Below are 17318 nucleotides of genomic sequence, written 5' to 3'. Positions count from 1 at the left end.
CACCCATCTCTGTTATCCTACAGCAGGGGTGCCCAACCTTTTTTGAACCGAGAGCTACTTTTAAAGTTGCCAGTCTGCCGAGATCTACCAGTCCAAATAGAGAGGCGTAGCCATTACTGACAGCCTACTACCAGGTAAATACACACTTCTACTTGTATAAAACTGACCTTCGTACGATGAATACTTCATAAAATACTGCAGATCCTTTATCTTTCCTCTTTCTAATCTACACACATACAAGTATTTAACTGAAGTTACACAACAGTGTTGTTGATACAGAGTTGGAGTTTATTCACACGTCACATACTACAGTGGGTAATGTTTTCAAGAAACATTGAACAGTGCTGCCACATATGACACAGGAAAAAAGAAAAGACTCTGAACCCTTTCTTTGCCATTATATAAAAATAGTGTTGCTACAAAAGTATAAATTAGGCTTACTAATAAGACAACTCAGATCTGAAGCTACTCAGGAATCTGCTGCAACAGTGCAATAAAAAAGACAAAATGAATAGAATCAAACCCTTTTTTTTGTTGCATTTTAGTAGAGTATAAAAATAAATGCCTTTAAAATAGGATGCAAGCAACACTAGTTTCTTAACCTGAATTGATAATAGACTATAATCAATTTAAACAGAACAGATCTTAATGTTTGCATTCTTATACCATTTTGTACAATAATTATAATGAATAAGTTCAAACAAACTAAAACTTACAGCTGATTAATAACGGTATCTAACTTGAGTTTGTATTGTATCAAAACCTGTTGAAATGCTACTGTTATTTTTACTGTCCCCCAAAAGCGCGTCGGCAGCCTCCAGGAATGCTTCTTTCACAACTTCGCCGTCTTTGAAAGACTTCATGTGTTTCGCAAGAACGTGACTGACACGATAAGATGCTCTGGTAGCAGCCTTGCTCTTGTTGTTGGGCCTGGTGAAAATGGACTGCTGTGCATTTAGCTGTCCTTTCAGGCCCCTCCCCTTTTGGGAGCGTAGGGCAGAATTAGGAGGGAATTCCGTCTCGTAGCGTTTGTGCACTGTTTTGAAATGCCGCTCCTAAATTACCCTTCTTCGATAAAGCCACGCTCGCATTGCAGACGAGACAAATTGACATTGAATTGGAATAAATACAAAAATAATCATCCTCCCACTCGGAGTGAAAATTATATATTTGGGGCTTTTTTGCTTCTGCCATTGCGGTCTTGTGTGTGTGCGGACTGTCGCTCCTGTTGACACGGACAACGTCAGCGAACTAGTGCCCACTGCCCACAAGCCACGCCCCGACACATGGGGTCACGCCGGCCAATCACAAAGCTTTGATGCGTTCAAGTGCATTATTCGGGCACAGGAAGATTATGTTATAGGACATTAACGATACAACTGAATATTGTTGTTCTATTTTTAGACACATCTCGCGATCGACTGGTTGGGCACCCCTGTCCTACAGGATAAATGTCCCCCCTACATTCTTGTTATACATTCTACAATATACATTTGAGCTTCCGAGCTCCATATTTCAAATTGTTGGCGAGTAGACAGAGAATGTGGTTATCAAAGCTCAGGGAACTTTGGATGTAGATGAAAATGTGAAAAACCTGAGTCAACAGAACAACAGAAGGATAAGATGCTGGCAGACCCTCTTGTCCCAGATACTGCTACAGAAAGAGAGTGGTATGTGTTTGGGGGGAAGTTTTATAATTCTAGAGTTGTGCTATGGGATGGGTGGGGTCTGGGTTATTCAGAGCTGTGTTTGATGAGCCAGCAGGTCCACCCTGTGTCCTGGCAAAGGTGCTAATGGATAATCAGTTGCAGGAGACTTGAATCACTTTAAAGCAATAGTGAGACAAACGTATTTGCTTTTCTTCCAGAGAGTTGATGAGAACTTTTCTATTTGCACCTTGAACATAAAGCTATAGCCAACATCTGATTAGCTCAGCACAAAGACTAGAAACAGGGGGAAACGGCTATCCTGTCTCTGTCCAATAGAAGACTAGATCACATCTTGTGATAGGATCACACCAGACGTAATGCTTAATGGGGCCAGGGAATGAAGCCGATCGGCTAATGGCCCCTTTCCCCGAAGTGCCCGTTCTAGGACCACCTCATCTCTGAACTTGCGGCTTCATTTTGATCTCAACAATCCTGTGCATCTTCAGGGACCTCACTGAACTTTTTTTTTTAATTAGTGAACTTTTGAGGTGCTTGTAGGTGGATATAGGTCCCTTAAACAGACATAGCTTGTTTTCAGTCGGTATGCTAAGCTAAGCTGGCAAGTGGCTAGCTTTACAAACACACGAGTGGTATAAACTGACTTCTCATCCAACTTTCCTTCCGAATGCCAATAAATGTATTTCCTAAAGTGGCAATCTCTTGCTTACATTGCTTCAGTCAATCCTTTACGAAGTCCACATACAAGCAAATAGCTGCAGGACAGGGAGAGCCAACTGTTCAGCAATGCATGACTCCACAAACACCCCCACCCCTCTTGTTCTTTCTTTCTTTCCCTCCTTCTTTCTGGGGCAGTTGAGCCTAATGAAATCATTACATAGCATAAAGTCTAACAACAGTTTGCACAGTTTCAGCAGGGGTCGGTCAAGTGGAAATCAAACTTCCAACGTTGGCAGATCACTCTGCCCACTGAACTAATTCCGGGCACAATAGCAGCGAGGTCACTTCTGAATGTAAATGTCAGATTTCAGAGAGAATAATCACATCCATATAATTTGAACTGAGTGAGGGTTTTGTTGTGAAATGAACAGCTTTCTCCCAAGTGAAGAGTCTTTTGTGATTAATGCCAAGAGTCAGGAAGGTGATCAATCCGATTAATTAACAGGGTGGAAGCCTGTTCGATGTATGTGTGCTACATAATTATTTGATGGCATTTGTGGATGTGTTTGTGTGAGACAAAGAGGGAGCAGGAGGGGGAATGTTGCCCGATCCAAAGAATGAATGTGGGTCAGTGTGTGTGTGTGATGAGTAGGTCACAGTATGTGACACACTCACTCTCTCACATACTGCTGGACATCTCTCTCTCTCTCTCTCTCTCTGGGTTTTGGTTGTCTTTAATAGTTTCTTCTAATGTTTGGAGTTTCTCTTTTGTAATACATTGATTTGAATTCATTAGATTTATTGGTATGTCTTTGTACATTCTTTCAAAATGTTCTCTCCAGATGTCACCGTTTTGGATGGGTAATGCTTGTGGTTGTTTTGTGTTGAAGTTGTTCCACAGATCCCAGAATTGATTTTGATCAATGGCTTTCTCAATATCTTCAAGTTTCATGTCCGTATAATTTTGTTTTTTGTTCCTTATTGTACATTTATATTTGTTTAAAACGTCATTGTATCTAATGCGTAAGGCTGGGTTGTTTGGTTGCCGATGTTTTTCATTTGCTATTTTTCTCAGGTCTTTTCTGATGGTCTTGCATTCTTGGTCAAACCATTTGTCAGCGTTTTGCCTTTTAACAGGCTTCTGCTTTTGTTTTATAAGGTCAGCTTTAATAGCTGCCTTGGGAAATATCATATTGATATAATCAATGGCCATGTTTACACCATCTTTGGTAGGAACATATTGATTTTGGTCAAATAGTGACATGTCATTCATCAGATCAGGTGAGTTCAAGGCCATGGTGAATTTGTCTCCACTGTCTGGGGCCCATCTGTAAGTAGGATGTAATGTGTACAGCTTACTGGGTTCCCTTGTTGTGTCACTCATTGGACCTGAGAGTTTAAAGAACACATTGATTTGGTTGTGGTCTGAAAAGGTGGATTGCTGTCTGACAGTGAATGCACTGATAGTGGAGGGGTCCATGTCAGTGATTGCATAGTCTACTACACTAGACCCTAGAGCTGAGGAGTAAGTGAATCTCCCTAAAGAGTCCCCTCTGAACCTCCCGTTCACTATGTACAGGCCTAAGGCCCGACAGAGATGCACTATCTCTTTGCCATTCTGATTGATTTCAGAGTCAAGGCTGTTCCGATGGCTGACGGTTGGTGTGGTAAACAGGGGGGGGTTCACCAAATACATGGTGGCTGCCCTGTGGGTCTATGACATCAGGTTCAATTCCTGTTCGCCCGTTCAGATCTCCAGTTAGAAGCACATTTCCCTGGGCCTGAAAATAGGCTATTTCTGAATGGAGAGTTTCAAAAATGTCTTGGGGGTATATAAATAGCACACACGTATAGATTCCTGTCAGTTATGCCCAGGGTTTCATCTAACTTTAGCCAAATGTGTGATTTACCCATGGATTTACCTTGTTTTACTACTGAGGTCTGACGGCAAAGATCTCCTTTATACCACACCAAGATCCCCCCTGATGTTCTGCCCTTGCGTATGTTTTTTGATTTTATAGAGGGCACCATGACTTCATTATAACCTGGAGGACAGTGAGTGAGAAGATCATTTTTACACCATGTTTCTGTTAATATAATTAGATCAACATCTTTGATAGATTCTAAGAACTCTGGATTCTCACTCTTAACCTCAAAGGTTGAGGAGTGGATCCCTGAATATTCCAACAGCTTATATGAAAAGAACGCATCTTTTTTTCAAAAACAAACAATCAAAATGAACCTGTATAGTGAGACACATATATATAAAACACATTTTTTTAAAAACTATTTTCACTAATATTACTATTGTACTGATTACTACGATAACATATAAATGTAATGTCTTAGCTGGACAGAAGTCGGGTGCATAGGGTGTGCAGCATCATCCTGATGTCTCCCAGTTCAGAGGTAGCAGGGGGAGGGAGGGTGGCAGCAGGCTGGGCAACAACTGCAGCATAGCTCCGCTGCTGTAAGCGGGGAGGGAGACGAGGAGCAGCTGTTGCTGCATATCTCTGCTGCTGATGTTGTGCAGGTGTTGAGCTGGGTGAAAGTAGCCTCCTCTGGGTGTGTTGGGGGCGTGGGGAGTGGGAGGTCCAGGCTGAGCTGTTGTGTCTCCTCACAGCAGGGGTGGTGATCCTGGGATGGTGATGGGGAGGAAGCGGTGTGGGAGGGTCTATAAGGCCTCTAGAGGAGGGGGCGGGAGGGCTGCGTCCCAGGGCTGCATCTTTGAGGGTCTTTGCAAATATCCCCACCCTCTCTCTGTGTAGGTGGAGTCCATCATAGAGTTCCCAGGGGCCAATGGTTGAGTGGAGGGCCAGGTGGACATTTGGTAAGGTGGCACATCCTTTTCTGATCTCCATATTAATGTCATGGATGACATGAGGAGGGGTGTCTGTCCTAGGCAGCAGGGTGGAGACCACAATGCGGGTGTCGGGGAATTCCTTACTGGCCTGCTCCGCCATTTTCCTCACTGCCTCAGCAGTGTCCCTACGGAGGGTGTGCGGGTCATTTGTTCCCGTGTGGATCACCAGGTACTGAGGGCTCCTGAGGGTCTCCTTTTTCCAACAGCTTCATGGCCTGGCCTGTGGTGCTGCAGTGTTTAGACAACACCTTTTTATCAGGAAAAAGTTTCTTGGGTCCAGGAACTTCCCGTTTGACTCAGCCAGCAGGACCACTTGTGGGTCTTGTTCTTCAGGCTGAGTAGAGGGAGGCTGAGATGGGCAGAGCTGGCTGTGTGGGTGTATCAGGAGGGGCCAGGGTGTTGTTGGGCTGGGTGCTGAGCAGAGAGGGTGGGCCAGGGACACTGGCAGGGAGAGTCTGTGTCTCTCTACTCGTCATTTTGAGGACTGATGAGAGTTTCTCTGTCAGGTGTTGGACCTGCCTGGTGAAGCTCTTCTCTCTACACTCAGCATCCTCCCTCACCTTGGCTAACTGAACACGGAGAACACTGTTCTCCTGTTTGAGTGGCTCTTCACTTCCTCTGAGGTCAGATGCCAAGGCCTCGTTGTCGCTCTTGAGCTGCTGGAGGTCCTCTTTAAGCTGCTGCAGAGTGTTGTCTGGGGGACCAGACTGCCTGGCCTGGGTCCGCTCTTTGAATTCTGCAAAGTCCAGCTCCAGCAGGGCCATACTCTCCTTCAGCTGATTGTTGGAGCTGGCCGGTGTGGGAGGGGCAGAGATGGACAAGGTGTTGGGGTTCTCTATTGGGCTCTCATCACCTTCCCGGTCAGAGGGGACATCAGAGGGGACATTGATCCTCTTTGTGTCCACCTCAGCTTTCAACAGGGGGAATGCCTCTTGGAATGACTCCAGGTTGGCTTAATTCCCTTGGACCATGACCTTTCCTTTGGTGTAGTATGTGATGGTGAGCAGAGGGTCATCTTTGTCAAGGTGTTCATCTTTACAGATTTTTATTCTGCCTCCTGAGCCGATGCCCTCTCTGGATATGTATGCATAATTGCTGCACAGAGTATCTTTCCAGATGTAGATGGAGTCAGTGAAGTGAGGTTGTTCTTCTTCCTTCCTTCTTTTTGTTGGGCATAGTCAGTGAAGAGGACCTCTGGGTTTCCACACAGTGTCTTCTCCTTGTGTTTGTCCTTTGCATTTACACTCTTGCATTTAGCAGGATATTCAATCTCTCTTCCATCTGCTCTGAGAGCTGAGAAGTTCTTTTTTGCATGCTGGACAGTTTCCATGGCGACCACTTGTTTTGTTCCAAAGAGATGCTAGGCTAATTAATTAGCTTTTCTAGCTTACGAATACTTTTCTTTTCCTTTCTTCTTATCTTCATGAAATAATTCACAGTTTATAATGTTCCGCTACCTTCTTTGGTGCAGCTCCTTCCAACAGTGGCAGGTAACAGCTGGCAGCCCACAGCTAGCAGCGCACAGCTAGACGGTTGACAGTTGGTAGTTGAAAGCTAGTTAGTAGGTTCAACTCAAAAATACATCCAAAAATTGCATTTCTTCCTCTGTTTTCTGTCGATCAATGTCGTTAACTCTTCTTTGGAGTTAATTCTGAAGAATAATTGCAGATTTTCCGTATCTCAATGTTTAGGTCCAATTTAAAAAATGTGTTCAGGAGCTCATTTCTGATGCAGCTACTCAAATCAAAACTCTCTCTCTCTATCTCTCAGCCAGCCAGCTGTTTTGGCCCTTCGATAACAAAACATCACAAGCTGTAAACTTTGAACAGCCCCCAAGAGTTTGTTTGATAGATTCAATGAACAAAAGTATTACGAGTTTCCTGTATATCTGTGTTAAAAACCAAGCATAACTGGCAAACTTACAAATATTACTGCTAGAAATTCCTAATAATAAAGGGTCTGTGAGGTAGGCTATTCATGCATATATCAGTGCAGACAGCTATCTTAGAAAGTAGTCTGGTAAACCCTTAAATCTAGCCTGTTTCACAACATGGCAACCCACAAGTGGTTTTAATTCATGGATAATGTATTACGCATAACAAATGAGTTATTTAGTGGGAATGCTGATAACAGCATTCCAACTATATGTTATTCTACGAACGAAAAGTTTATTATTCCGCCAGAATTTTGGCCCTCTTCTCCTCCCGAATTGAACATCGCAGAAACTCCATTCAAACATCAAAACGTTCAGCTCGGTCGGGAATTGATTCCAGCGATACATCCCATAATTCATCACATTATTAACATTGAAGTCAATGGAGAAACTCTTCAGACTTGAAAAATCTTCATGCGACTTCAACTGCTAACTGTTCCTTCATACTTTCACTCAGAAACCTCATTCCAACTTTAAAATGTTACACATCTTTCTGACATTATTCATATTAAACAACTTTTAAATCAAATTCAGACTTTTTGAAATATTAAACATTGTTTAGACCTTGTTAAAGACGTTTTCTACAGATTTTAACATTAACTAGAGTGCGTGATGTCACTAGAGGGTAGAACCTCTTTAAATTTGCCTTCATATATATTTTTTAAACTGCCATAATTCCCAAACCCTACATTCCTGAGACATCATTTTTCATGACAAACGTAGGAAAACATCTCGCAGCTTGAAAAATGACAAATAATTAAACAAAATGCCTCTTGAGGGCATGAAGTGACAAAAACGTTCAACATGCCTCCATTAAAGCCCATTGTAAATTCAGGCTGATATTTCCTCACGGTAGCAGCCGCACACCTTTAGTTAAATTGCCAAAAATGACACATTATTAACCCGAAAGTACACACAAATTACACTTCAGATGCTCAACTTCCTTGACATGCTTCACATTTTGAAATTCCATAGATATCTGTTACGGTTCTTCCACAAAACGTTCACATGTAAGAGGTTTATCTCTCATTCAGAACAATGGAAACCTGTGATCTCTGCACACCTCGTTAGTTCAAATATAAACACCTGTGTCATGGAACACAATGATGTCATCGCTCCAACTGACATGCTCAGAGCAGCAGACTTCAGATAAAGGATAATGGTCCTGCCCTCAACAGCTCTACGTCAATTATGGGGTGTCATCATCATATGCCAAAGAGGGAGAGAAGAGAGAGAGAGAGGGCGATCAAGAGGAATGTAATAAAACACGGTTTTCTCATAACTTCAGTGAAAATACTCCAAACAGCCCAAAACTTCACAGGTAACGATGCAGCCATCAACGCATCTAAGCGTATTATAGGGTGTCATCAAATGCCGTTGCCATGGCGACAGACCACTCGCCATGAAACAGGATGTCACTGTAAGTCCAATCGACACGGTGCAATCGTCCCCCAATCTTCACTTGTATATCACCGGTCCATGCCTCAACGTGTCCTTTTATGCTGTCCATTGAAATGCATGTATGTGAGTTTTGTACACCAGTTTATTTATGTTTAATGTTTCACATTGCTCCACATGATGCCTTAACTACAAAGTCTTCCATGTTTCTACGCTTCTTCCTCTGTGTCACAGTTTCGGGAATATCAAGATCATTGCACAGGGCCTTGGTCTTGTCATAGACCTCATGTGCTTTCTCGTTACTTCGGTAACTTTTCAGTGTGTTCTCAACTGCTGTTTTGTAATCTACTGCCTGCACCAAGTCAATTGTTTCTTTCTGCAGGTATTTGTGCAGGCCCTGAGTGGTTGAGAGCAGTGTCTGGAACATGACAAGCATGTAGATGGTACTGCATTTTCAAAGCTTGCTTTCCAGTCCCTTTGCTAGAGGGGCTGAAAGGCTCACTAAAGTCTTGATCAAAGCAGGGAGGTTTTTGACATGCCCAGCGAACAAGTTGTTTGTCCCCTACCTCTAGCTGTTTCTGAAATGTTTGCAATCTCTGATGGTGGACAAGAGATGTGGAGAAGAAAGAGTAGAGACACTCCAGTATATCAACGCACGTATGTGAGTTTTGTACACCAGTTTGTATAAGTTTAATGTTTCACATTGCTTGTGAAAAATATACTACCACTATACGATCACTGATGTTTTGTTGTTGACTGGACACTTATTTTGTAAAAGAGATAGCATGTGAGGATCTCTTAAGCAATGCAGCTCACGTGTCCTTTTTATATGCTATCCATTGAAATGCAGGAAAGTAATCAGCTCTGAGTGATCTGTTGCAGAGGGGACACTACACCGGAGTTACATAAGCAGAGATAAAGTGCTATTTTGGGGGGAACTCACCTCCTCTGGGGTCCCCAGGAAGATTATTTTTAAATATTGAAGTTAAAAGCATCAATCGTGTGCACTTTGAGAGCAACATTAAGAGATATGGATACATCTCTCAACCCCCATATGTCAAAAATAAATCAAAGAATAAGAATCGGAAACGGGTTTATTATTTAAAAACACTTCATTTTCCAATTAAATCATAAACTAGGTCAAATTATTAGAAGTTGTTAGTAATCAGATTAAACAGAAAAAATGGATGGAAGGAGGAAATAATAATCCCTCATCACTTGCTGCTTCCCTCATCACTTGCTGTTTGCGGTTGAAATGATCTCTTTTGCTGGCCAAACATGCTGGATGGAAAGCAGTGGTGTCTCACTTGCCTTGGCCCTCTGCAGTCCCTAAATCAGTCATGTTACCCATTGACTCTTGTCTGTTCTGGTGTTCCTGTTCATTGTCGTTCTTGTCTGTTGTATCTCCTTCTTGTGTGTCCCTTTCTCCTGTTCCCCTTTCTTCATCCTCTACTCTGTTTGGCTCATCTGTGATGACTGTGTAGGTAAACACAAACAAGTATGTAAGTCAATCAGTTTCCAGCTCTGTCAAATAAATGAATTTCAAGATACACAAATGTGTCTTCATTAAAATGAGTGTCACCACACTGTCACAAAATGTAATACTAACCAATTGAAAATAGTTACATTTACATTGGAAACCTCTTGTAGATATCAGTGTTAAGAGTAGTTATCTGCCAATAGGACAGAATCATTCCTATACAAATGCAGTTTGAGTAATTCACTTAATATATTCACTTAACACTTTAATATAGTAATTTTCAATTAATACTCTAATATAGTCATCTTTCTGTATTCAACACTAAGGAAAGCTGTACAATTTGACATGATAATGAGGAAAAAAGGCCTCCGACAATGCAGATAATTTTTTGATCATATCAATTTTAAGATGGGGGTCAAGGCTTAATATTTGAGAGCATAGTGTCCCTTGCCCCCTTTCAGGAGCCCCACTGGATTAGCTTTGATCTGAAATATTTGTATATAAAGCTTGTTAGCTGGCTGTCCATCTCATAATGTTCACATAGAAACTAGCTGTCAATAGGAAATATCAATCAGAAGAATTATAATTTCATGCAAAATCTGTCACAAAAAGAGATTGCACATTTAAATGCAGGTGTTGTTATGGCAACGTCAGTGGCCAAACAGCCACATTTACTGCTGCAAATACGTTCAAACATGCTGTCGATACGTAAAGCAGTGGCAACTATGCAGGGGCGGCGCCAGGGGGTATCTAGGAGTTGCTATAGCAACTCCAACAATTGGCCTAGCAACGGCTTAGCAACCCCATTGTTTTGATATGAAAATGTATATTTATACACATTCTCGCAGCCCGCGAGAATGTGTATAAATATGATACATTTTCGCGGGATCTATCAGGGGCGGGTCGTTGTAATTTACTGCGTGAACTGTTACTTGGCTAATTCTCAGTAGTTCGAAAATGGAAACATTTCTCACATGCGGCTTTCACACCAGCGCTTTTCAGTTTCTAGCTCCGAGCGGGAGCTTTTCTGGTTCAGCTCCGGTTTCCCTTTTCAGCTCCCGCTCTGTTCACACCGCCCACTGGCGCCCCAGAGCTGCGTCATGACATCACCGTTTACATCGCTGATTTGCTCCCCAACGGCGTTACGGCACTCACAACAACTGCGTCGGGTCGATGATCGTGTTGCTTTTAATCACACGAAGCCAGAATAAATTGAATAACGACTTCTCCAACCTTATACTTTGCTCCAGGGTGCCGTGGTTCATTGTTTATTAATGTGTTTCTGCAGCATTTACCGACCGCTGCAGTATTGGCTGCTCTTTCACGGGAGTTTATTCTCCCGTTAGCTCCCGGTTAGCTCACACTGCAGCGGCCGCTCTAAAGTATTCACTGTCCGACTCACACAAGCAGCTGATGCATATCCCCAGTTCCCCTTAGCCTAAGTGAATGTGTGTCAGTCTGAATTGACACTGTTTGGTATAACAACGCTGTTATGAAAGTTTCTCTGGTATAAAACGGGTGATGTTAGCATAGCAACCGAAGCTAAACTGACTACTTGCATCCGATAGCTGCAATAATACAAAACAACACGTCTGCCTCTCTCCACAATGATCGATAACAGTGAACGGATGGTCAAAGTAAGGTACAAATAAACAGAATCACACGAAGCCTGGTTAGTGTTGCCTGACTTTATAAAGTGTGTTTATAGGCACTACTGCCTCGACGTAAGAGAGACGTAAGCGACGTCGCCTCTTAGCTCCAAAGCTCTTGCCTCTGGACCGACAATTTTTTGGAGCTGGAAATGAAGCGGATTCCAGAGCTAAGAGCCGGCGCCGCTGCGGTGTGAACAGGAAAACCCGGCGCTTTTCAGGCTCTAGCTCTGAGCCGGAGCTGAAAAGGTGCTGGTGTGAAAGGGGGAACAGTCACAAGTCAGCGTAAACGACCGCGATCTCCAACGGAGCCGGTCCAGACGGACAACCCTGCTATCCACAAGGATCCCGATGTTCACTATGAAAACCGGGAGGATTGGGACCACGAAGAACAGGTGCCCCCGCCAACTGACCCGCTGCACCCGCAGCAGCAGGACCAGCTAGCTGCTACCACGAGCTGCAGTGGAACTAGCGCTGCTCCTCTCCGCACCGTGATGATCCACTGCCCTCATTTCCTCCACCCTGCTCTCTGCAGAGCTCCACTCCAGAATATACAACTTCTGCTAGTCAGTGATTCTCAGACACAGTGTCTCACCCTTTGAGCATCTCGGCAGAAATGAGCAGTCACTCCTCTCAGTTACAAATGGTAATTTTAAATGAATCAAGAATGTGTTGTATTTTCCGACATGGCGCATTGTTCGAGGCGTGCTGACAGTGAGATCTAACACGGGGAATTGTGAATGAGGAGAAGAGAACTGAGAATGAGGAGGAGGAGGAGAGTCACAGAATGAGGCCAGAGAGGAGGAAAAGTGCGTTATTTAGGCAATGTTGTTGGTGGGAGTTAGGGAGAGACCGCCCCTTCCAGGTGTGTATGTGTGTGCGTTTTCCGGTGTGTGTTACGTGAAAGTCATGAGTGTTACACTATTGATTGGTTCTGTAAATAAAGAGAACGTTTTCGACATTGAAGGCTTGAGTGATCTTGAATAGCGGTGAACGCTACAATATGAACAGGCTCGTGCTTGGCCCACTGGTATTGTTTGTTTATTTTGAAAATTAACTAGCAACGCCGTGCTGTCATATAGCAACTGCTAAGCTACTGCAGCAAAGAAATCCTGGCGCCGCCCATGCAACTATGCCACCATTGCAGCTGACTTTTTCTCAGAAATACTGTCACATAACATCCATATATTTCAGTGCTAGGTTGATGCTTAGCTAAGCTAACTATGAAACACTTTAACTTACAGGACTCAGGATCAACTGTGTAATGTAAGGTAGCTTCTAGCTTCATGTCGAACACTGAGTAAGTCATTTCCCAGAGAGCTTTCTTTGAAATCACCAGGTAACGCTAAAAAACACAACATTTAGATTGTATGACAAAGTGTTTATTTAATATATCAGGCTAGCTAAAGCTACTTGCTAACGGTTTAGCATTCCCGCGCGATTCAAAGTAACGTCAACGTAGCTATAATTTATGCTTTGCTTACATGTTGACATAACTTGTAAGTTTACTGACATTTACATACCTTGTTCACCTGGCTCAGGTGGTGGCTCTGGCGTTGTTGTGTGAGCCACCACTTGAGAATTGCCGTCTTTTTTACAAAAAAAAAAAGTTTAAAATTCAAACACTGTCACAGAGGAGAGGTACGTACCTGTCAGCCAATAAAACACGTTTATTTCCATGCAACTCTCTGATTGGTCTGGTGGTGTCTTGCCTCTGTTGCATTCACTGAACATGGGAAATTACAATCCTGCCGTCCTCTAGGTAAAGTACGGTTAATGTATTATATTATTGAGGGAGAATTTGTCCGGGGCTAAAGAAAAAACCTACCCCAGGCGACGCCCATGGACCATATGCCGTTTCCATGGAAACGCATCCCTCACCATAAAACATGATGTCGCTATGACTCCTATGGAAATGTTCAAAAAGTGCTCAAACTTCACACGTGTGCCAACAGTCCAGCCGTGAAGACATCTACGGGACAATTTTGAGATTTCCTCAAATGCCGTTGCCATGGCAACACAATGCTCGCCTTGAAACGCGGCTTATAACTTCAGTGAAAATACTCCAAACGCCCCAAAACTTCACAGGTTTGGTAAAGATGCAGCCATCAACGCATCTAAGCGTATTATGGGATGTCATCAAATGCCGTTGGCATGGCGAGAGATCATTCACCATCAAGTTAGTTCAAAAGTTTGTAGTTCAAATATTCTGCTGCTTTTCCAAGCCTTTTTACTTTCTTTTCTGCTCTCATCACACATTGAAGCCCCCAGTGTTCATGTATCATTTCAATCTAAATTCTTCACTTTCTTCTTACACATTACATTTCAGCATAGCAGTTTACCGTCAGCTGTTCAGCATAAAGCATTCCCACTAGCAATTTCTTCAGGAATTGCATTCTCTAGTTGATAAATGCAGCCCTAATTGAATGCGTGTAATAGCCAAAGTGCAACGAAAATATTCAAAACAAATGCCTTATATTCAACTAAAGACAAAACAGATTTCCTATTAACTTCCGCTTTCTGTTGAAGTGAAGCGATAAGGGATTTACAGCAGTACATTGTTAACCAGCAGCATTGATATGATGCGTCACATGACCATGTCGGGGTCGGATATGCATATGCTCATTCACTCATTGTGTGTATCTCGCCTGCAGATGTGACAGTGTGGCAGACAGCAGACCGCCTCCTCCAGCAGCACACAATGATCCAACTCTTCATCGACTCAAGTCGTCAGTTCCTGAGAGGAGCGCCGAGAAGCCTCTGTCCTTTGTAGCAGGAGTGTTCACCAGATAAACCCCCATCGCGGGATCTGCCTGTTTTGGTTTGAGGCGGGTTTCCCCCTCCGTGTTCATACACCGGCTCACCTGCAGAAGCTAAAAACCATGCGACCCCGGGCTGCGCTCCCCCGGTAAGTCACCTTTATGTGCGGTTTGTCCATGCTCGGAAAAACTTTACAAGTCAATTTAGAGAAGTTCCTAAGCAGTTAACTGCGATGTTAAATGTTAACTGTACTGTTACAATGTAATTGATGCAGTGGTAAAATAAACGATTTATAGTTTACAGATGTGTTTCCCCCCCTACAAATAATGTACATTTTGATTAATTCAGTTACTCAATGTGTGAATGACTTGCAAGATGCAAATGTAATGCTATATATTTTAGATAGGTGTTACATATGTCTTGTGTAACCCTGAACCCACAAATAGAGACTACAGTCAGTAGAATTTTTTTTTATTTAGCTACTTTTGAAGGTTTAAGGTCCAATTCCCAGACCACTTAAGGAATTTTCCATCAGAATATAGTGGCCTGATCTTTGCCCTATTCTTCATTTTTGCAGCATTACAACAGTGGAAGTATACAGCTGCCAAATACCAGGGCAGGAAAAAAAATCCTCAAGTTGAAATCCTCCTCCTCAATTCCCATAGTTGTAGTTGTGAATTCATGACGCTGATTTTAGGAGTGGGAATTTCTTTTCATGCAGACAGCAAGAGTGGCACGGACATCCAATCACATTCAACAGAGACTCTTGAGTTCTGCAGAAATGTTCGAGTCTGACAGGAATGGGTCTTCAATTAGTTTTCCTGATCTTTCCTTCTGTCCATCCACAGGTTTTCCTCCATTCTATTTCTCCTCTTCCTTCCCCCTGTTTTTTCCTCTTCCTCCCGCCCCCAGTGGGTTCCCCAGCGTGTCCCTGTGGTCCTCGCACAGCAGACGGAGGCTCGATCAGCCCCTCACTTCCTGTCTCCGGCCCGCTTGGACGTCAGCTCCCCCTGTGACCCAGAATGCCACAAGAAGGCTCCTCGTCCAAGCTACTGGGACCTGCGACGTCTTCTGGCCTATGAGACACTCAACTCGGATGGGCAGCTTACTGAGACAGCTGTTGCGATCTATGGCTACGACCCCAACACGAGTCCGGCCTATTCCTCTGGGTCTTCTGGGAAGGCCCAGCGGTCACATGTCAGGAGGAAGCGACAGATCTTTGGCCATGATGGGCGTTTTAGCATTTCTGGGCAGAACCACTTGCTGAAATATCCATTCTCAGTGGCCGTCAAGCTGTCCACTGGGTGTTCTGGTACATTGGTTGGAGACCGTCACGTTCTCACAGCTGCTCATTGTGTTCATGATGGTAAGAACTATGTGAAAGGAGCCCAGAAGCTCCGGGTTGGGTTTCTAAAAACGAAGCATCGAGACACACAGGCTTTGTCCTTTGACCTTTCCTCCAACTTCACCAACCATGTTGAAGGTGGCCACGTTCCTTACGCCCCACCAACAAACGACAAAATGAAGTTCCAGTGGATCAGAGCGAAGCGCACACATGTGCCTAAAGGATGGATTAAAGGGAATGCCAATGACATAGGAATGGACTATGACTACGCTTTGCTTGAGCTCAAGAAACCCCACAAACGCCGCCATATGAAGTTAGGAGTCAGCCCCCCCGCTCTGAGGCTGCCCGGTCGACGAGTCCACTTCTCAGGGTTTGACAATGACCGTTCAGGCAAGCTTGTGTATCGGTTCTGCCGGGCCGGCGAGGAGACGTCCGACCTGCTGTACCAGCATTGTGATGCTCAGCCTGGGGCCAGCGGGTCAGGGGTCTACGCCCGGATGTGGGATGGGCGGCGCCGGCGCTGGGAGAGGAAGGTGATAGGTGTGTTTTCTGGGCATCAGTGGGTCGAGCGACAAGGGGCATCTCAGGAATTTAATGTTGCAGTGAGAATCACACCTCTCAAATACGCTCAGATCTGCTACTGGATAAAGGGAAACTTTGTGGACTGCCGAGAAGGGTAAGGGGTGTAGCAACAAAACCGGAGGCCATTATATCCTTATACATCCTACTGGATCATTGGGGGCTGAAACAACTCAACCCACCACTAGTAACACTGACATAAAATTAAACATCAACATTTAGTTTCCCCTGATCACATATGGCAATATCAGTAATGTAAATACAGACCCAAATTCGGTAGTGACACAAAACATAGTAAACAGGACCGATTCATTTCCAAAATACTTAGTTTTGTATCTTCTCTCCCATTTCTCAAATATGACAACGTTTTACATGTGTATTAACTTGAAAAAGTGTAAGTCATGTGGTTTTGCAGAACAGAGGCACACTTATCCATTTCCTGGAACAATTTTCTTGTTGATAATTTCATCTGGAAGACACTCATATCTGGAACATGCATGGACTGATATAAAACAGGTCATCAGATCACAAGGAGCAGGACTGGGAAAACTATTTCACTATGTATTCTAGCCTTTTAGTGTGCTTATACTAAAGATTGCACCGTTTAAACTCTTGAAGTTCCTCTACTGAAAAGTAGGATTTGTGTGGATGAATGTACAAATAAGCAACCAAAGGTGCCTGCAGTTTCTCTTTTAAAGATGTGTCTTCTCTCAGTGGACAAACTAGTTATCTACATAGAGTGCTCTGTCAGCTACACAAACTGTGTTTTGGAGGTATATTTAACTTGTTACACAGAAATATTTTAGATGACTGCAGATTACTTGTTTTTATGAAGCCCATTTTGTTGAGCTTTATACATTAATGCTTAGCTCCCTCTGGTGGCAAACAAACAACAAATGTTATGTCTCAGAAACTGAACAGAATGAAATATATGCTCTGAAATAAGCAAATGTTTCAAATTCATTTCTTTTCCAGCAGGCAACA

General features: G+C 43.4%; 1 protein-coding gene across 1 annotated transcript; it reads left to right on the top strand.

The window, feature by feature from the left end:
• Window positions 1-39: 39 nt before the first annotated feature.
• LOC117465501 (serine protease 23-like) lies at window positions 40-17284 on the top strand. Its single transcript, XM_034108333.2, has 3 exons — window positions 40-134; window positions 14305-14558; window positions 15259-17284. Exons 2-3 carry the CDS (start codon window positions 14533-14535, stop codon window positions 16433-16435), a joined length of 1203 nt encoding a protein of 400 aa, XP_033964224.1. The 5' UTR covers window positions 40-134; window positions 14305-14532; the 3' UTR covers window positions 16436-17284.
• Window positions 17285-17318: the final 34 nt, after the last annotated feature.

This window comes from Pseudochaenichthys georgianus, chromosome 3 (genome assembly GCF_902827115.2).
Source record: "Pseudochaenichthys georgianus chromosome 3, fPseGeo1.2, whole genome shotgun sequence".
NCBI classification, from domain to species: Eukaryota; Metazoa; Chordata; class Actinopteri; order Perciformes; family Channichthyidae; genus Pseudochaenichthys; species Pseudochaenichthys georgianus.
Note: the sequence above shows the minus strand (reverse complement) of the source record. Positions and strands in the feature narration are given on the sequence as shown.

Bases quoted from the DNA above. Each gene is read 5' to 3' on its own strand.
- LOC117465501 (XM_034108333.2), top strand. From the start codon at position 14,533: ATGCGACCCCGGGCTGCGCTCCCCCG. The intron at 14,559-15,258 runs GTAAGTCACCTT...GTCCATCCACAG, and splicing joins CCCCGGGCTGCGCTCCCCCG to GTTTTCCTCCATTCTATTTC.